General features: G+C 50.3%; 1 protein-coding gene across 9 annotated transcripts in view; it reads left to right on the top strand.

Annotated features, from left to right (window-relative positions):
• LOC123730778 (transducin-like enhancer protein 3-B) overlaps window positions 1-20,226 on the top strand; it is a 56,136-nt gene extending 35,910 nt beyond the window's left edge. For 3 of the 9 annotated variants that reach the window (XM_045708704.1, XM_045708701.1, XM_045708702.1), the window contains 14 exons: window positions 2,659-2,872; window positions 3,292-3,308; window positions 7,379-7,501; window positions 7,649-7,699; window positions 8,207-8,359; window positions 10,889-11,021; window positions 11,185-11,357; window positions 13,138-13,211; window positions 13,341-13,590; window positions 14,466-14,713; window positions 14,880-15,027; window positions 17,735-17,885; window positions 18,172-18,248; window positions 18,510-20,226. In XM_045708704.1, the coding sequence (XP_045564660.1) occupies window positions 2,659-2,872; window positions 3,292-3,308; window positions 7,379-7,501; window positions 7,649-7,699; window positions 8,207-8,359; window positions 10,889-11,021; window positions 11,185-11,357; window positions 13,138-13,211; window positions 13,341-13,590; window positions 14,466-14,713; window positions 14,880-15,027; window positions 17,735-17,885; window positions 18,172-18,248; window positions 18,510-18,617 (1,920 nt within the window). In that variant the 3' untranslated portion in view covers window positions 18,618-20,226. Of the gene's footprint in view, window positions 1-2,658; window positions 2,873-3,246; window positions 3,309-7,378; window positions 7,502-7,648; window positions 7,700-8,206; window positions 8,360-10,888; window positions 11,022-11,184; window positions 11,358-13,137; window positions 13,212-13,340; window positions 13,591-14,465; window positions 14,714-14,879; window positions 15,028-17,734; window positions 17,886-18,171; window positions 18,249-18,509 lie in introns of all 9 variants that reach the window. The other 6 variants (XM_045708700.1, XM_045708697.1, XM_045708698.1 and 3 more) reach the window with 3 other exon arrangements.
• Window positions 20,227-20,737: the final 511 nt, after the last annotated feature.

Here is a 20,737-nt window from a genome sequence, read left to right as displayed (position 1 = left end):
CAATCCTTCCTCCTTCCCATGGTTTAGGACTGTTATTGGGGAGGGGAGGGAGACTAACAACTTTATGTACTGGGACAGTGGTTCTCAAACCTCTCCTCGGGGACCTCCAGCCGGTCCAAACCTCTCCTCATGGACCTCCAGCCGGTCCAAACCTCTCCTCATGGACCCCCAGCCGGTCCAAACCTCTCCTCATGGACCTCCAGCCGGTCCAAACCTCTCCTCGGGGACCTCCAGCCGGTCCAAACCTCTCCTCGGGGACCTCCAGCCGGTCCAAACCTCTCCTCGGGGACCTCCAGCCGGTCCAAACCTCTCCTCGGGGACCTCCAGCCGGTCCAAACCTCTCCTCGGGGACCTCCAGCCGGTCCAAACCTCTCCTCGGGGACCTCCAGCCGGTCCAAACCTCTCCTCGGGGACCTCCAGCCGGTCCAAACCTCTCCTCGGGGACCTCCAGCCGGTCCAAACCTCTCCTCGGGGACCTCCAGCCGGTCCAAACCTCTCCTCGGGGACCTCCAGCCGGTCCAAACCTCTCCTCGGGGACCTCCAGCCGGTCCAAACCTCTCCTCGGGGACCTCCAGCCGGTCCAAACCTCTCCTCGGGGACCTCCAGCCGGTCCAAACCGCTCCTCGGGGACCTCCAGCCGGTCCAAACCGCTCCTCGGGGACCTCCAGCCGGTCCAAACCGCTCCTCGGGGACCTCCAGCCGGTCCAAACCGCTCCTCGGGGACCTCCAGCCGGTCCAAACCGCTCCTCGGGGACCTCCAGCCGGTCCAAACCGCTCCTCGGGGACCTCCAGCCGGTCCAAACCGCTCCTCGGGGACCTCCAGCCGGTCCAAACCGCTCCTCGGGGACCTCCAGCCGGTCCAAACCGCTCCTCGGGGACCTCCAGCCGGTCCAAACCGCTCCTCGGGGACCTCCAGCCGGTCCAAACCGCTCCTCGGGGACCTCCAGCCGGTCCAAACCGCTCCTCGGGGACCTCCAGCCGGTCCAAACCGCTCCTCGGGGACCTCCAGCCGGTCCAAACCGCTCCTCGGGGACCTCCAGCCGGTCCAAACCGCTCCTCGGGGACCTCCAGCCGGTCCAAACCGCTCCTCGGGGACCTCCAGCCGGTCCAAACCGCTCCTCGGGGGACCTCCAGCCGGTCCAAACCGCTCCTCGGGGACCTCCAGCCGGTCCAAACCTCTCCTCGGGGACCTCCAGCCGGTCCAAACCTCTCCTCGGGGACCTCCAGCCGGTCCAAACCTCTCCTCGGGGACCTCCAGCCGGTCCAAACCGCTCCTCGGGGACCTCCAGCCGGTCCAAACCGCTCCTCGGGGACCTCCAGCCGGTCCAAACCGCTCCTCGGGGACCTCCAGCCGGTCCAAACCTCTCCTCGGGGACCTCCAGCCGGTCCAAACCGCTCCTCGGGGACCTCCAGCCGGTCCAAACCGCTCCTCGGGGACCTCCAGCCGGTCCAAACCGCTCCTCGGGGACCTCCAGCCGGTCCAAACCGCTCCTCGGGGACCTCCAGCCGGTCCAAACCGCTCCTCGGGGACCTCCAGCCGGTCCAAACCGCTCCTCGGGGACCTCCAGCCGGTCCAAACCGCTCCTCGGGGACCTCCAGCCGGTCCAAACCGCTCCTCGGGGACCTCCAGCCGGTCCAAACCGCTCCTCGGGGACCTCCAGCCGGTCCAAACCTCTCCTCGGGGACCTCCAGCCGGTCCAAACCTCTCCTCGGGGACCTCCAGCCGGTCCAAACCTCTCCTCGGGGACCTCCAGCCGGTCCAAACCTCTCCTCGGGGACCTCCAGCCGGTCCAAACCTCTCCTCGGGGACCTCCAGCCGGTCCAAACCTCTCCTCGGGGACCTCCAGCCGGTCCAAACCTCTCCTCGGGGACCTCCAGCCGGTCCAAACCTCTCCTCGGGGACCCCCAGCCGGTCCAAACCTCTCCTCGGGGACCCCCAGCCGGTCCAAACCTCTCCTCGGGGACCCCCAGCCGGTCCAAACCTCTCCTCGGGGACCCCCAGCCGGTCCAAACCTCTCCTCGGGGACCCCCAGCCGGTCCAAACCTCTCCTCGGGGACCCCAGCCGGTCCAAACCTCTCCTCGGGGACCCCCAGCCGGTCCAAACCTCTCCTCTGGGGACCCCCAGCCGGTCCAAACCTCTCCTCTGGGGACCCCCAGCCGGTCCAAACCTCTCCTCTGGGGACCCCCAGCCGGTCCAAACCTCTCCTCTGGGGACCCCCAGCCGGTCCAAACCTCTCCTCTGGGGACCCCCAGCCGGTCCAAACCTCTCCTCTGGGGACCCCCAGCCGGTTAATGTATTTGATCTATTCCAGAACTAGCACACCTGATTTATCTTGTCAACTAATCATCAGGCCCTTGATTAGGTAAATCAGGTGAACTAGTTCTGTGCTAAAACACAATAGTGAAATGTCTGGGGGTTCCTGGAGAAGAGATTTGAGAACCACAGTACCAGGGCTTGTTATCCAATGGGGTGCCACATTTAGACCGCTGCAGATAGAAATGTGGCATTGACATCAGCTCTTGACAGTACATATTTCTATCTGAGAGTTTCTGTAACGTTGTGCCCACCTGAACTAAGCCCCCTCCATGTGTTGTATATCCAGTCCCCCGGTCTCTTCCCAGCCGACCCACTTGTCGTATGTCTTTTTCCCCAACAGCAACAGCAGCTCCAGGCTCAGCACCTGTCCCACGCTGCCCACGGTGGGCCACCCATCCAGATGCCCCCGCACCCCTCGGGCCTGCAGCCCCCCGGCATACCCCCCATCCCGGGTGTGGCGGGCTCCGGTCTGCTGGCGCTGGGAGCCCTGGGCAGCCAGGCCCACCTGCCCTCCGTTAAGGACGAGAAGAACAACCACGACCTGGAGCACAGAGGTGAGGCGCTTGAGGGTGTGGATAGTTAGGTGGTTCTGCTCAATGGGCAGTGTCACTTTGCATTGCGGCCATTTTGGATCCATACAATTGGCATTGTGGTTTGATATTGCGGCCATTTTGTCCCTGCTCAGTGGGCATTTGTGGCTCTAAATTACAGCCATTTTGGTTCTGTGCTGATTTTGTTTGAGTAGGAGTTGTGTGGCCTGATGTCCATGTACTCTCAGACCACAGTGGCTGTAAACACTTATTAAATGAACTTGTCTGAATGTGAAACCAAAGTATTTAAAAATGTATTTTTCTTGTGAATGCAGACCCATTAAGTCACAATACATGTTGCCATTCGTACTAACTTTCTTTTCACTTTCTCCCTCTTGGCCTGTCATCCTTTCACTCCCCCCTGGCGATCCCTCTGGTAAAAGAACGAGAGTCGAGCACGGTAAGTTGTCCTTTATTCTTCTGAGGTCCCCCCCATCTCCACCTCACCCTCTCTCACCCTCTCTCACCTTCTCACCCTCTCTCAACCACCTTGCCCTCCCTTGACATTGACTTTGAGCCAGTCTGTTTGGTGACTAAGGCACTTTGCATAGACTTTAAACACCACGCCTTGTTAGAAATTTAAAATTCCTGATCCCTGCAGTAGAACACACACGTTTTGTCTGGTATAAGCTGTTCTGCAATCAAATAATGAATGGGGGGAGCCGAGTCTGCCTGATAGAGCTGGTGCTGCTTCCCCCTCTACACTATCTAATCCAGGTGGAAAATGACTCCAGTCACCAGGCGAGGATTAGCCCGCTCTATAATTTCATCACAATTAAAAGAGACTTTGACTCTCGTCTCTCCGCCTAAGAGGATTTACTGTAGCCCATCTATCCACCCCTCCTCCCTCCTCTCTGCCTTTTACTCCTTCCATCTTTCTCTCAGCCTTATTTTGCCTCTTTGTTTTCTAATGCGCTCCTTTTCGTTTTGTCTGTTTGTTGTAATCATTCTCTCTCTCCTTTCTTTGTTCATACTCAATCGTTTTGTCTGTCTCTGTCTTTCTCTCTCTCTCTCTGCCTACTTCCAGTAAATATTTCTGAACACAGATAGTGAATAGTTTCCTCCCTCCTTCCCCCGGGCTTCTTCTCTTGTTAAAGCCTCTGTTTATTAGACTGGATTAAATCTCTCTGATAGCCAGGGATAGCGACGCGGTGGCGGCTGCGACAACGCAGGGATTGGGTTCCCAATGACTGGGCAGCGTGAATGGGTGCAGTCATGTCTGAAGGGAACGAAACTGGGCCCCTGCGATTAGCAGTGCTAATGCTAACTCTACTCCCCTCCCTCATCTCCCTCTGTCGCTTCCTCCCTTCCTGTCCTGTTGTCTCAGGTCACCTGATAGGGGGCGTCTGAGGTTATCCAGTCTGTTAGTCATGCCTTAAAAGGCCACTGTGTATTAGACAGACACACACACATTTGTTTTACTATCCTTGTTGGGACCAAGCAATGTATTTCCATTCAAAATGATATTTACTCTAAACCTAATTCTAACCTTAAACTTAACCCATAAGCCTAAAATAGCCTTTTCCCTTGTGGGGGCCGGCGAAATGTCCCCAATTATCAGAATTGTTCTTGTTTTTACTATCCTTGTAAAGGTGTCCGCATGCTTCCCAGACGGAACAGTCCAGAAGAGTTTATACATAAGTTTATACATATACTATGACAAAATGTTGGGGCTTTTCGGGCACATTTTTTTTCTCGAGGCCAGTTGGGAGCCGAAGGAAAGTTGGGAGCCGACGTCTTCGCCCGTGATTGGTCAACGGTAGGGATTCTTCAATAGTCTTTGTTGTTGTTCAATGAGAGACGACTCAATAGCACATTTCTTCATTGAGAAATAATGCACCAAACATAGTTCATGTAAAATTGCGTGACTAAGATCTCCTTGGCAGAAAAGTCAAAATGTAATGTAATTACTTTTTTAATTCTGACTTTTGAGGAAGTGTATACTGGCTACGGCATCTCAAAATGGACAAACTGCACTATTGCCGTTTTTTTTTTTAAGGGAATGTCTTTAAGGGAGTATGCGAACACACTTGTCCGGTTCACCTAGTCGACTTCAGCTCTCCACCAGCCGAACTGAAGCATGCTGACACCTTAAGGACTTCAGGTCTCCACCAGCCGAACTGAAGCATGCTGACACCTTAAGGACTTCAGCTCTCCACCAGCCGAACTGAAGCATGCTGACAGCTTAAGGACTTCAGCTCTCCACCAGCCGAACTGAAGCATGCTGACACCTTAAGGACTTCAGCTCTCCACCAGCCGAACTGAAGCATGCTGACACCTTAAGGACTTCAGCTCTCCACCAGCCGAACTGAAGCATGCTGACACCTTAAGGACTTCAGCTCTCCACCAGCCGAACTGAAGCATGCTGACACCTTAAGGACTTCAGCTCTCCACCAGCCAAACTGAAGCATGCTGACACCTTAAGGACTTCAGCTCTCCACCAGCCGAACTGAAGCATGCTGACACCTTAAGGACTTCAGCTCTCCACCAGCCGAACTGAAGCATGCTGACAGCTTAAGGACTTCAGCTCTCCACCAGCCGAACTGAAGCATGCTGACAGCTTAAGGACTTCAGCTCTCCACCAGCCGAACTGAAGCATGCTGACACCTTAAGGACTTCAGCTCTCCACCAGCCGAACTGAAGCATGCTGACACCTTAAGGACTTCAGCTCTCCACCAGCCGAACTGAAGCATGCTGACACCTTAAGGACTTCAGCTCTCCACCAGCCGAACTGAAGCATGCTGACACCTTAAGGACTTCAGCTCTCCACCAGCCGAACTGAAGCATGCTGACACCTTAAGGACTGCTGATATCCACAAGGATAATAAAACCAAAAACGCACACAACCTCAGAGAGAGGGGGGCCTGGGAGGTAGCTAGCTAGTTACCCACCCCACCACCCCTCCTCTTTCAACCCCTCAGGCCAATCCACCTCTATTTGTCTCTCTCCTTTTATCCTCTCCAAAAGAGAAGCTGCGCATTTTGGAGCCACAATGGCAACATTCATGTACATATTTAGAGCCGGGATGGGGGGAAAGGGAGGGGGAGAATGGAGGGTTTGGCTTAGAGTCACGAGGAGTCAGATTACTTTGTGCAGCAGCCAAGACGAGGGCATGTTGCCTAGAAAGCCCTTCTGAAGGGGGCACCCCAACGCTGCCCAACCACATCCTCCTCCTCTCTCTCGTTCTGTCTGTCAACCACAAGGCCCCGTCTTTTCTCTCTCCTTTTATTTCTTTACTCTCGCTGTCGTTCCTTTCTTCTTTCTCAGTGGACATGGGTGAGGGGTTAAAATGGGCAGCTCTTGTCCTCTCTTTAGTCTCTCTGTCTCTGTGGGTAATGAAAGGCTGGATGAGTGTGTGGGCTTGGCATGGAGGGCCCAGAGTACCCAGTGCCACCCTGGCAGTGCCAGCCCCCCCCCCGCCCAGCATGGCCACAAGTGGGGAGCTCAACTCAGTGCCTCACTACTGGCCTCTCATTGGATGCCAGCTGCCTCACTACTGGCCTCTCATTGGATGCCAGCTGCCTCACTACTGGCCTCATTGGATGCCAGCTGCCTCACTACTGGCCTCTCATTGGATGCCAGCTGCCTCACTACTGGCCTCTCATTGGATGCCAGCTGCCTCACTACTGGCCTCTCATTGGATGCCAGCTGCCGCCTTCTATTTCTTTCACTCCCTCTTTTTCGACAACTTTCCTGCTCTACTTTTTCTCGCCGTTTCCGTTTGCTCTTTGTCAATGTTCCTTCTGTGCTCTCACTCACTCACTCACTCACTCACTCACTCACTCACTCACTCACTCACTCACTCACTCACTCACTCATTGAGCCTCTCCTGTCATTCAATCCCTGTGGTTTAGGCAGTTTCCTGTCCCTCCCTCGCTACTTGTTTATGTACTGTATAACCACTGAGTGGTCCTGGCAAGGTGCCGACCTGTGTGAGGTCAGAACTCACCACACCAGCCCACTCTCCAGCAGTCATCCGTTCAGCCCAGCAGCTCTGGAGAAAGAACCACTGTTCACCTGGTGTTTTCCTTTCTGGTGTGTGTGTGTGTGTGTGTGTTTTGGAGGGATAGCAGGAGGAGGACAGGAAAACAAGTTCTGCATTGTTTGCGTTGTGTGTAAGCAGCCTCAGTTAATGGAAGGCCTGGGAGAAGATGAGTCTGTGCAGTTTGTCTGCTGGGCTCACTCAGTCAGGCTCACTCCCTGTCCCTCACTAATGCATTATGGTGCGTGTTGAGCTAATATCCTCTAGTCTGAGGGAGGTTTAGCTCTGTCAAGGGGTGTGTGTTTGAAGGACTTTGGTAAAGCCCCATCGGTGGCCTGGCAGCTCTCCCCTCTAAGATGTCTGTCTCTACAGCACAAAGACACACTTCAAGACCTAAACTAGCAGAGCACATTTCTCCTAGACGTTTTGTTACGTGGGACGACTCCTGTGACTGACATGGTTCCTCGTCTGTCTGCGTGTTGTTCCAGAATAACTCAGTGTCTCCGTCGGACAGCCTGCGTGCAGCCAGCGACAAACACCGTAGTTCCTCTGATTACAGCATGGACTCCAAGAAACGCAAGGTGGAGGAGAAGGACACTATGAGCAGATACGTGAGTGGGAGCGCACGCACGCACGCACGCATGCACGCACACACACACACACACAAAAATAATACAGTCAGCACCTTTAAACAGGAGAAGTACTGCTCTCACACACTGATATAAGTGTGGTCACTGTCTAACACTGTCTCTCAACAGGATAGCGATGGAGACAAAAGTGACGACCTCGTCGTGGATGTGTCCAATGAGGTAAGAGCAGCTGGTCGCTTGCATGTTTGTGTTTGAGTGGACACATGTATGAGTGTGTTGGTATGTTAGTGTGGTTGAGTTGCAGAGCCACATTCCACCCCGTCTCTCTGGTAGCTAGTGACTGAACACTGGTGTCTTTGTTGAGGAACCAGAGCTGACAGAGACCTTAACAGCTGTCACACCCTCACTAAGGTCACCAGGGAAACGGCCCCTAAAATAAAGAAGGAAACAGAACTGTGTGGTTGTGTATAACATCCACTTATGTGTATGTGTACCAAATAAAAGCTTTATTTGTACGGAGACATGCTTATACGAAGAAACCTGGATGGAACCCCTAGGGTGACGGAGACAGAGGACAAACAAAGTGTGTGTGTGTGTGTGTGCACATGTGGCCTGGGTTTGTTTGACCTTCATGTACATGTTCCAGCGTGTTTCCACTCCTCCATTTACTCATTCTCTCGCTCTCTTCCTCTCCCTCATCATTTTTCTCTTGATCTCTCTCTCTAGGACCCAGCCACTCCCAGGGCGAGCCCTGCCCATTCTCCTCCAGAAAACGGTCTGGACAAATCACGGGCCCTAAAGAAGGACGCCCCCAACAGCCCCGCCTCCGTGGCCTCCTCCGGCAGCACGCCCTCCTCCAAAGCCAAGGACCACGCCCACGTGAGTGTGTGTGTGTGAGAAACGGGAAAGGAGGGGGTAGGGGGAAACAATAGACAAGGGGTGAGTGTGAGGGGCTCATCCATGGGAGGAAGTGTAGCTATTAAACTGCTGAAGGAGGGTTGGGGGTTGGAGATGAGGCACACAGGAGACACGCAGTGCTCTGCTCCTTTCAATATCCTTTATGGCAGGCAGAATAAATGTTCATTGCTTTCCCAGCCCCGGATCGTAAATAAACCGGGGCAATGACAGGGAGATTGCTCTGTCCCACCCTCCATCTCTCTCTCTCCCATCCCTCCTTCCCATACCAGGCCCCTTGTCAATGTGCTTAATTACTGGTCTAGTCAGGGAGCAAACTACAGAGATCTCCCTCCCTCACCAGTCCTATCTCCTTGGCTGTGGTAATGTGCTTAACTAGTCAGGACTCATGTTTCTGTCCGGGGGTGGGGTGGAGGGGTGCAGATTAAAGGGAAATGAGGGCTAAAGAAGGACCACCATCTTGGATGTTAGGGCTCTGACAGGCCAGTCTCTAATAGAGTTTTATGTGGCTCCACAGGGTTCTAATGAACTGGCACTAGTAGATTGGATTATATTCAGCTCACCACTCAAATTGTCACTTGATTTTGGGGGAAAGTGGTTGTTATTTTGGGATTTGGTCTTTGGTTTCTATTTGTCCCTCTCTCTCCCCGTCTCTCTCATACATGTTCTATTTGTCCCTCTCTCTCTCCGTCTCTCTCATACATGTTCTATTTGTCCCTCTCTCTCCCGGTCTCTCTCATACATGTTCTATTTGTCCCTCTCTCTCCCCGTCTCTCTCATACATGTTCTATTTGTCCCTCTCTCTCCCCGTCTCTCTCATACATGTTCTATTTGTCCCTCTCTCTCCCTGTCTCTCTCATACATGTTCTATTTGTCCCTCTCTCTCTCCGTCTCTCTCATACATGTTCTATTTGTCCCTCTCTCTCCCCGTCTCTCTCATACATGTTCTATTTGTCCCTCTCTCTCCCCGTCTCTCTCATACATGTTCTATTTGTCCCTCTCTCTCCCCGTCTCTCTCATACATGTTCTATTTGTCCCTCTCTCTCCCCGTCTCTCTCATACATGTTCTATTTGTCCCTCTCTCCCCGTCTCTCTCATACATGTTCTATTTGTCCCTCTCTCTCCCCGTCTCTCTCATACATGTTCTATTTGTCCCTCTCTCTCACGTCTCTCTCATACATGTTCTATTTGTCCCTCTCTCTCCCTGTCTCTCTCATACATGTTCTATTTGTCCCTCTCTCTCCCCGTCTCTCTCATACATGTTCTATTTGTCCCTCTCTCTCCCCGTCTCTCTCATACATGTTCTATTTGTCCCTCTCTCTCCCCGTCTCTCTCATACATGTTCTATTTGTCTCTCTCTCTCCGTCTCTCTCATACATGTTCTATTTGTCCCTCTCTCTCTACGTCTCTCTCATACATGTTCTATTTGTCCCTCTCTCTCCCCGTCTCTCTCATACATGTTCTATTTGTCCCTCTCTCTCCCCGTCTCTCTCATACATGTTCTATTTGTCCCTCTCTCTCCCCGTCTCTCTCATACATGTTCTATTTGTCCCTCTCTCTCTACGTCTCTCTCATACATGTTCTATTTGTCCCTCTCTCTCCCTGTCTCTCTCATACATGTTCTATTTGTCCCTCTCTCTCTCCGTCTCTCTCATACATGTTCTATTTGTCCCTCTCTCTCTCCGTCTCTCTCATACATGTTCTATTTGTCCCTCTCTCTCTCCGTCTCTCTCATACATGTTCTATTTGTCCCTCTCTCTCCCTGTCTCTCTCATACATGTTCTATTTGTCCCTCTCTCTCCCCGTCTCTCTCATACATGTTCTATTTGTCCCTCTCTCTCCCTGTCTCTCTCATACATGTTCTATTTGTCCCTCTCTCTCTCCGTCTCTCTCATACATGTTCTATTTGTCCCTCTCTCTCCCCGTCTCTCTCATACATGAGAGGGTTGCCAGTGATCTAGTTGGGCGGGTTGCCAGTGATCTAGTTGGGCGGGTTGCCAGTGATCTGGTTGGGCGGGTTGCCAGTGATCTGGTTGGGCGGGTTGCCAGTGATCTGGTTGGGCGGGTTGCCAGTGATCTGGTTGGGCGGGTTGCCAGTGATCTGGTTGGGCGGGTTGCCAGTGATCTGGTTGGGCGGGTTGCCAGTGATCTGGTTGGGCGGGTTGCCAGTGATCTGGTTGGGCGGGTTGCCAGTGATCTGGTTGGGCGGGTTGCCAGTGATCTGGTTGGGCGGGTTGCCAGTGATCTGGTTGGGCGGGTTGCCAGTGATCTGGTTGGGCGGGTTGCCAGTGATCTGGTTGGGCGGGTTGCCAGTGATCTGGTTGGGCGGGTTGCCAGTGATCTGGTTGGGCGGGTTGCCAGTGATCTGGTTGGGCGGGTTGCCAGTGATCTGGTTGGGCGGGTTCTATTGCTTTGTGATTGGCATCATTTAGAATAACAATGGAACACGCTGGAATAAAGCAACATTAATCACATCTAGTCTCTCTCTGTCAGAATGATAAGTCATCCACGCCGGGCCTAAAGTCTAACACCCCCACACCTCGTAACGATGCCCCCACACCAGGCACCAGCACCACCCCTGGTCTACGGCCCATCATGGGCAAGCCCTCGGGCATGGAGGCACTGGGTAAGTCCTCACACACATACACACTCATACCCACATGTATACAAACACACTCGCCCTCTAACCACAAATGGATTAACACGAAAATAACTTCCTTGTAGGTCTGCCCATTTGCCTATGACAGAATCAGTTGTCCTTACCGTCTCTCTCTCCTCCCTCTCTCTAGCAGCTCCAGCCCTGCGTACCCCTTTGTCCATAGCTGGCTCCTACGCCACGCCCTTCGCCATGATGGGCCACCATGAGATGAACGGCTCCCTGACCAGCCCCGGGGTCTACGCCGGCCTCCACATCTCCCCCCAGATGAGTGTGGCTGCTGCTGCGTACGGACGCTCGCCCATGGTACGCTCCCCTAAAACTCCACCTCATGAAGCCACATACTCACATTCAGCCCCTCAGCCCTATATACAGGCTACAGTTACTAATACAACACAGTTACACGGGCTACAGTTACTAATACAACACAGTTACACGGGCTACAGTTACTAATACAACACGGTTACACGGGCTACAGTTACTAATACAACACGGTTACACGGGCTACAGTTACTAATACAACACGGTTACACGGGCTACAGTTACTAATACAACACGGTTACACGGGCTACAGTTACTAATACAACACGGTTACACGGGCTACAGTTACTAATACAACACGGTTACACGGGCTACAGTTACTAATACAACACGGTTACACGGGCTACAGTTACTAATACAACACGGTTACACGGGCTACAGTTACTAATACAACACGGTTACACGGGCTACAGTTACTAATACAACACGGTTACACGGGCTACAGTTACTAATACAACACGGTTACACGGGCTACAGTTACTAATACAACACAGGAAGAGGAAAGAAAAGGTGTTCACTCAAACACACACACACATGCAAATGTACATCAGACTCACTTCTCACTATATATTACATGTCTCAGCAGCGCTACCGTTGAGTTAGCCAACACGGCTGTCAGCTAAAAGACTTAATATGACTAGCAGCCAATTTACAATGAACTTCCTATTTCAATAATTCACTTTTTCAATATTTCTTTAGAAATGCGTATCATTTTTTCTCTGCTCTCTGTGTAAAGTGTTAGGTAATAGCAACATTGGAGTTAGCTAACTCCACTTCTTTGATGTCTGGTGCTACAAGGGAGGGGAAAATAACAACTCTGTCAAAACACTTCTCTGTGTGTGGAAATCTCCCAGGCTCTCAATAGCATTAGCAAGTGGGATTTTGTGTAAAGCTCCCCTTTACACCGTTACCACAAACCTGGGCAAAGGCTCTGCCTTTAAAGGAATGTAGAATCCACAGCACTGAATGAAATGATAGTAAGAATACCCCTTATGTCCCCCATACTCATAACTGGTTCAATACAGACCGCGGGTCTCTACTAGTACTACTGAACTAGGTCAGGCTTCGACCCCTAGTATCGTATAATTAAGCAATAAGACCCAAGAGGGTGTGGTATGTGGCCAATATACCACGGCTAAGGGCTGTTCTTATGAACGACGCAACGCGGAGTGCCTGGATACAGCCCTTAGCCGTGGTATATTGGCCATATATCACAAACCCCCGAGGTGCCTTATTGCTATTAGAAACTGGTTACCAACGTAATTGGAGCGGTAAAAATAAATGTTTTGTCATAACCGTTGTATACGGTCTGATATACCACGGCTGTCAGCGTCCAGGGCTCAAACCACCTAGTTTCTAAACGCACACAAGACCTGGAAAAACACCTACAATTGCAGGAAATTAGCTTTAAAACAGCAACAAAAATCTCTGCCCAATGCAACATGTATAGAATTGCGAAAATTTTTACTTAAAACTGCAAAACTATCTCTCTGCCAGCAAGAATGGTGTGAATAGTTTTGGGTAGCGTTGGGTTGCGAGGTGGGGGTTTGCCACATAGGACATTTGTGTGATCGGACCTTCTCAAATAATACTTGAGTACCTCTGCCTTATTTGATGCTACCTTATTTGACGCTACAGAAGCAGTGATGCTAAGTTTCCTGTTTGAACATTTAGCTTAGCCTAGTTGGCTGCATGGATAGGCTTTCCACTGTTTGTTAGGCTATGGTGTTAACATGCTAACTGTCTGTCTGTGCTGTTTCCCCAGGCGGGGTTTGACCCTCACTCCCACATGAGACCAGGCCTGCAAGCCAGCCTCACGTCCATCTCTGGAGGAAAACCGTAAGTCTCCAAACCCACTCTTTGTTTGAACTGTTCATCACGAGAGCCTGAACATCACAGGTCAAGTCCAACCTTTTGGTTCCAGGTTTCATTTTGACTCAAAACAACTGCCCTTTCTCCCCACGGCAGTGCCTACTCCTTTCATGTGAGCGCCGACGGCCAGATGCAGCCGGTGCCCTTTCCCCCGGACGCTCTCATAGGCCCGGGCATCCCACGCCACGCCCGCCAGATCAACACGCTGAGCCACGGCGAGGTGGTGTGCGCCGTCACCATCAGCAACCCCACGCGCCACGTCTACACCGGCGGCAAGGGCTGCGTCAAGATCTGGGACATCAGCCAGCCGGGCAGCAAGAGCCCCGTGTCCCAACTGGACTGCCTGGTAAGGAGCCATTTTTGTTTTAGAAAATCTGGATATACAATACCAGTCTAATGTTTGGGGACACCTACTCATTCAATGGTTTTTCTTTTTTGGTTACTACATGATTCTAGAGAGAGGGGGAAGGAGCAGAGGGAAGAGGGAGAGTGCTGGCTTTGTGACCAGGTCTTATATAGTCATCAGCAAGCTGTTTAATTCATCTGAGAGCCCCGGCCCTCTATTGATCTGTCATTCACATCACCCGCCTCATGGACCCAGTCCAGCTAACACTCTTCTGCCCTTGTTAAAGCTGAAAATGAGTCTCGCTCCACACACCACAGCTGAGGGAAGCCACACTCAAACACACTCTGTGATGCTTTTATCGTCATACCTGCTTCAAAAGGCACTCACATCTGAGCTGTCTTTGTTGCAGGTGCATTTTAACAGCTGAATAAGATGAGAAAAAAGAAGAAACCGGCACACTGCCCTCGCTGGGGCCACGGCCCTCGCTGGGGCCACGGCCCTCGCTGGGGCCACGGCTCTCGCTGGGGCCACGGCTCTCGCTGGGGCCACGGCTCTCGCTGGGGCCACGGCTCTCGCTGGGGCCACAACCAGCATCCCTATGAAGATACTGCTCCACCCACATCCGTTCAATTCATCCAATGGGGTTGGAGTCGCCATACTTGCCTTTGTCGCCACACCTGCTTTTAAATCAAATCACATTTTATTGGTCTCATACAATATTTAGCAGATGTTAATGCGGGTGTAGTGAAATGGTTGTGTTCCTAGCTCCAACAGTATAGCAATATTTAGCAATACATTTGTGTCTCTCACGATACCTCCTATTATCACGATAACTGTCTGAAGCCCAAATCTTAACTGGCTCCCTCTGTCTCCAGAACAGGGACAACTACATCCGCTCCTGTAAGCTCCTCCCTGATGGCCGCACCCTGATTGTGGGTGGTGAGGCCAGCACGCTGACCATCTGGGACCTGGCCTCTCCGACGCCACGTATCAAGGCGGAGCTCACCTCCTCCGCCCCCGCCTGCTACGCACTGGCCATCTCCCCCGACGCCAAAGTCTGCTTCTCCTGCTGCAGTGATGGGAACATCGCGGTCTGGGACCTGCACAACCAGACCCTGGTCAGGTGACTGATCCATCCTCATAGAGTAGATGACTGCTTGGAGGCTGGGAGGGATGTTCTACTACCCATATGATTTTAGCAGTAATGATTGGAGTGGGTTTACATTGAAATGTCCAAAATGTGAGTGGAATCACTTGACTAAGTCCACGGTGTTTGTTGGGTGTTGTAGGCAGTTCCAGGGCCACACGGACGGAGCCAGCTGTATTGACATCTCCCATGATGGGACCAAGCTATGGACCGGAGGTCTGGACAACACTGTCCGCTCATGGGACCTGAGGGAGGGACGCCAGCTCCAGCAGCATGACTTCACCTCCCAGGTACGCACATATATGTTTGAACACACACACACACAGAGGATGCAACGGTACAGTGGGCCCACGGTTCGGTACGGTTTCGGTATCTTTATATTTAAGAAAAAAAATAAACACATCACCCTTTAAACAATGAACTCTTTTATTTTGCCTATAGACAAATGAAACTCTCCATTCAGAAAAATGGCAACATGTCTCTACTGTATGACATCAAGGGGAGAATAAAATGAAAAGTGCTTCTTAGCTTTGACAAGCTGAAGGTTTATTTTCAATAAACGGGGTACATACTTTTATAGGCAATATTACATGAAAAAAATAACAAAATGCAACATCAAGTTGGTATCCTATATGAGATATCTATTCCTTTATGTTGAGGTTCTTCTGTAAAAAGATAAGCATGTCAACATTCTCTGAAGCAAGACGAGAACGGCTTGCACTGATCATGTCCCCTGCGGTGGAGAAAACTCTGACTTACAACAGAGGTTCCTGGGCACTGAGGCCCTGTGCATGTTTTGCAACATGGGGAACTTTGACTGGTTTGTTTTCCACCACACAAAAGGATCAGCAGCCACATGAAGGCAATCTGCTGTCTTGTATGAGGGGACCACCACCTCAGTCATTTTGGAAAAGAGCTTGGTCTGCTCCTCTGGAAAGCTCCCCAAATAACTCTGACACGGGAGTCTTTTGAGGAGGGGATAATGGAGGATGGATTTTGTTCCCTGTGGATGGCCCTGCTTGCACTGCTTGAAACTACAAGAAAAATGGCAAACTTATTAAGTGTAAGTGACACATTTCATCAAAAAAACATATCTCATCACATTTTAACACACATGATAAAAACAATATAATGAAAAAGTATTTAAAAATGGATGAAATCCCTGATGTTTATGCTGTTGCAGCAGGCTGGCAGGGATTTAAACCTTGGCTCAAGGGCTGTAACTCTGTAAAGGTAGATCTGTGAATCTTCTCTCCAAGTCCTGAGTGATGGCTGCCTTGGCCTCCCTGATGGTTGGACTGTCCTCAGGACCTGGTGCCATGGATTTCAGAATCATTGTTTTTAGAGGGAGAATCATTGATGAGGTGGGACTTGTTTCACTGCTCATGAGAGTTGTCATTGTTTTCAGGGGGTTGAGTAGCTCAATGAGTTCTTCTGCCAGCTTCAGTTCACTGTCCGTCAGCATGGCTCTGTCTTTGACCGACTTCCTCACAGCCTTGTCCAATACAGCAGAGCAGATGGCCGGTTGCTGTTCCACGGAACGTTCCAGCATGTTCTATATGGTATTCCAACGGGTTGTGACATCATGGATTGATATGTGTTTTGGTATATTCAGCATCTCTTGCTTAACTGTCAACTTGGTGGGCGGTGGTGCTTTTGTGAGAGCAAAGAAAGTCCCCACTTTTCTGACCTTCCCCAGGAGGTGGGACACTGCCTTGAGAGAGACTGCCCTCTTGGCTGTGAGGTTCAGGATGTGTGCAAAACACCCAATGTGGGGCCCAAACCCATCAGCTTCACGGATGGCGTTCACTATGTTTTGTGCGTTATCTGTAGTGGCTGGGATTGTGATATTAGGTCTCTCTAGCTTCTACTCAGTCACAGCATTCATTAATTCTAGGGCTAAGTGTGTGCTTGTATGACTCTCATACAGGGGCCGTACTTTGCAACACATTGCTCTTCATCTCCCAGACCAGTACATAGTGAACCGTCACAGTGAGGTAGCTTTGAGTTGCTCTGGAGGTCCAGCTACCAGTGGAGAGAGCTAGATAGGGTGTCTCTGTCAATTCCTTTTCAATGTCTCTCTGTGATGCTTCATAGAGTTTGGGAATTACTTTGCTGCTGAAATGTGTGTGGGAGGGGACATTGTAACGCTGTTCAATTGTTTTAATCAGGTGACGAAATCCAGAGTCAGTAACCACCGAATAGGGCTGCAAATCTTTGGCTATGAATACTCCCACTGCTTTCCTTATTTCTTAGTTTTTCTGAATTTGTCACATTGTTGTTTGAAGGCTAACGAGTGGACTCCTTGCTCCACCTGCAAGGGATATGGCTGAGTGACGGCCACGTAAATGACACATGTTAGAAGTGTTTCCACTCCAGTAGCCGACAGTGGCAAAGCAATGCTTGTTTACGGTCTTCTTACCCTCGTCATCATATTGAACGCTGAATCCAGAATGTTCCCACATAGCGGATTTGAAAGACGGCAGTGCCTCTTCAAATGTGCTTCTGTCTGTCTCACTAGCGCTCTTGTCACGTTGGAGCTGAGAGAATGTTTGTTTTTAGTTTCCCCTCTCTTCATGGGGCCCCTTTAGGGAGGTTTCCTACTGAGATGTCATTGCAAATTGTCCATTGGTTGTTTAAGGGGGAGGGGGTTGCTGTCACTGCAGTTGCCACATTTTGAGACATTGCTGTTGAGTAAAGTTTGTCAGCCATCAGGAGCCCCTTTACGGCCACAAGCTGCGTGTCTGGTTCTGTGGATCTGCATGTACAACGTGCGTGTAGTCTGCAGCGCAATAAGCACGTTTAGGAAATTCTAGGAAAATGACAGGCGTATCGTAATTCCGCGGTTCACGTGTGCGTATTGAACCGTAGGGGGCGTACCGAACAGTTCAACAACATACTGTGTACCGTTGCATCCCTAACACACTCTCTCTCTCTCTCTCTATCTCTATCTCTATCTCTATCTCTTGCCCTGGTTCACCCCCCGTCTCCTCCCAGATCTTCTCTCTAGGCTACTGCCCCACAGGGGAGTGGCTGGCAGTGGGCATGGAGAGCAGCAATGTGGAGGTTCTCCATCACACCAAGCCTGACAAGTACCAGCTCCACCTGCATGAGAGCTGTGTCCTCTCGCTTAAGTTTGCCTACTGTGGTAAGAAACATGTCCAGGCTGCAACAAGTCATTTATAATCTGGATTTATGTAGTTCATGTGTAGAAACCTTTTTTTCTCAAGGAATTGAAGCACATTGTTTAGTTGGTACTTCTACTGTACCAACAAGTAATACCAACTGCCCCACATCAGTTGTTTTGGGTTAGCTACTAAATCTTAAACCACGTGGACTTGCATTTTGGTGCTTGGAGAGTCTTGTGCAGCCCTGTCCTGCTTGGTAAGGACAACCTGGACTCTGAGCTCATGTATCATGTCCTGTGTTTAAAGGTAAATGGTTTGTGAGCACGGGGAAGGACAACCTCTTGAATGCTTGGAGGACTCCGTACGGTGCCAGCATATTCCAGGTACGCCAATCAATAACACACATCAATATACACACTCTGACACATACATAGATGCTCACAGTCCTGTGACATGACCAACAGCATGGAAACCCCAGCTACCACTGTCAACTGTAATCTGTAAATCAGAAGGAAACAGTATTGTTCAGAGAATTGTCTTTCAGACCAACCAAACCAGCTGGTCACTTTGGACAAGGTTAGTTCAGGCAAACAAATGTCATGCTCTGAATAGGATCGCTAACATGTTTTTTTACCCTTCAACAGTCAAAGGAGTCCTCTTCCGTCCTGAGCTGCGACATCTCTGCAGACGACAAGTACATTGTGACGGGCTCCGGAGACAAGAAGGCCACAGTGTACGAGGTGATCTACTAGAAACACCAGTTTGACCCGTCCTACTGTCCTGACGAGGGGAGCTGCTAGCCCCTCCTCCTCCTCTTACGTCACTCATCACACCCCCTAACCTCAAAGACCACCAGGGATTGGACTACAGACAATGTCGGCCGATACCACTCCCGGATTGGTGCTCAGAAGGCACTATGAACTGCGATTGGCAGTTGACCTGGCTATGATTGGCTATCGGTGCAGACTGTAACCCTATGGGCACTGAAGATGTAAATTGTCTTGCTGTTTTTTAATCTGTTCCTGGGCTTGTTTTTTTTGGAGGTTTATTTTTTAACGTGATGAATGTTTCTGTAATGTGACTGGATGAAGCGGCGCTTTGTCTTTAAAACAGTTGCTCCCTGGACGTCTTGTGAAAATTGTACATAATGGAGTAATAAAGACATTTTATATATATATATATTATAAATATATATATCTATTTTCATGTCCTGGTGTACTTGTGACGTTTTTGCTTTCGGCCTCTCCCTTCTGCTTGATATTCAAGGGAGAACAGAAAGTAGAATAAGCATTCTTTTTTCTTTTTTTTTAAGGATTTATTTTTTGTTTTGGGGGTGTTGAAGCGTGTTCTCCAGGCTGACCTTTTTCTAAATCAAATGGAAATGTCTCTCCAAAAACTAAATGGTCAACCAGAACACTTTGTGGAGATTCAAATGTGAGTTTTGGGACGGTGCCCTTTTTTTGGAGCTACGAAAATGTCTGAGAAGTGGAGCCTGCCGGCTCAGGCAGAGCCACGGAAATCCGTGGAATACCACAGGACCCCCGCTTGGACCGGCCTATCAGAGGAGACTGGGGGATCAGTGAGAGGAGGAGAACAATGTAAATTAAAACGATATTAAAGAAACTAACTGTACTACTTTCTCTGTGCTCTTTTTGACCCGTCTCTTTTATGTCTTGGATTATTTTTTGGGTGGTCTGGTTGATGTTTATTCTAACGATGGACTTCAAATCTACTGGATTATTACTAATACGGGGTGACAAACCATGCTTTGGCTAGCCTGACACAATCTGAACATTGAGTCTGGACCTGAATCTTGCCGATGTAGAACAACCCACAGGGTCATCTAGACTGGGGGTTAAGGAGAACCTGCTTCTATGGAATCCATTGATTTGATCCTCTATCCTCATTTATCAGTACATCATCTTGGACTAACCCGGACTTGGATGGAAGTCAACCAAACTATTGGATTCCACTCTAATGATATACAGTGCCTGTTAAGTGCTAGGGTTGGCTATTAGGATCTTTCATAATGTAAAACAGAAGTTAGCATTGTGACCAGCATCTACATAATGTTCAGTACCGAGTAGGATGAAGTTGCCCCTAGACACTGATCTGTTTTGTCCCCAAATGGTGCTGAGGGTAAGATGCTCTGTGTCTAAGTGGAATTTCTTCTTTCACCGTTCAGATATTGGGGTGAACACTCAAATTCTCCACTGCGCCCCAATACCTGCCTTTCCTTCAGTCATAACGAGGGGTGAAATGTGTGGGGTGAAATTCACAACCAAAGTATGTAGCAAAACTGTGTCAGCACTGAACACAATGTACAGCTGATGATAATTCAATAAACTGTTTTTTTTTGTAGAAAGACTTCCTAGTTCATTTCAATGCAAAGTATTGTTGAGGAAGCGCACAGTCGTTGTATCGAAGAGCGTTTGAGTACTTCTACGAGAGCCGTGGGTGTCTCTGTCTGCCCTGACATTAACTTCCTCTTAAAAGGTTTGAAAGTAGATACATTTGAGTGGAGTGTCTAAACCACTGGAGTCTGCCACTTATACCCCACACTTGATGTGGTACTTAAACACTTGAACTGTTTCATAATGAATTCCTAACCTCAGACATATACCTGGTGATTCCTTCTAGTTAACTGGAGGCTGTATATGAGGTGTGTGTGAGGCTGTTGAATAGCAGTGGAGGAATCAGTAGGCTGCTGTCCAGGCGTGGCATTGTGGTCACAGGCTGTTCAAAAGACTAATGCTGGGAGAGGAGACACATTGCTGAGGATCTGGGTGTGTTGCCAAACCACCCGTGTGACTTAGTGTCACACACTGCTGCCTCAGCGCCTTGCTGAAACCACAGGCACGACACACACACA

The sequence above is a fragment of the Salmo salar genome, chromosome ssa26 (assembly GCF_905237065.1).
Source record: "Salmo salar chromosome ssa26, Ssal_v3.1, whole genome shotgun sequence".
Classification (NCBI taxonomy): domain Eukaryota; kingdom Metazoa; phylum Chordata; class Actinopteri; order Salmoniformes; family Salmonidae; genus Salmo; species Salmo salar.
This window is presented reverse-complemented; position numbering and strand designations above follow the sequence as displayed.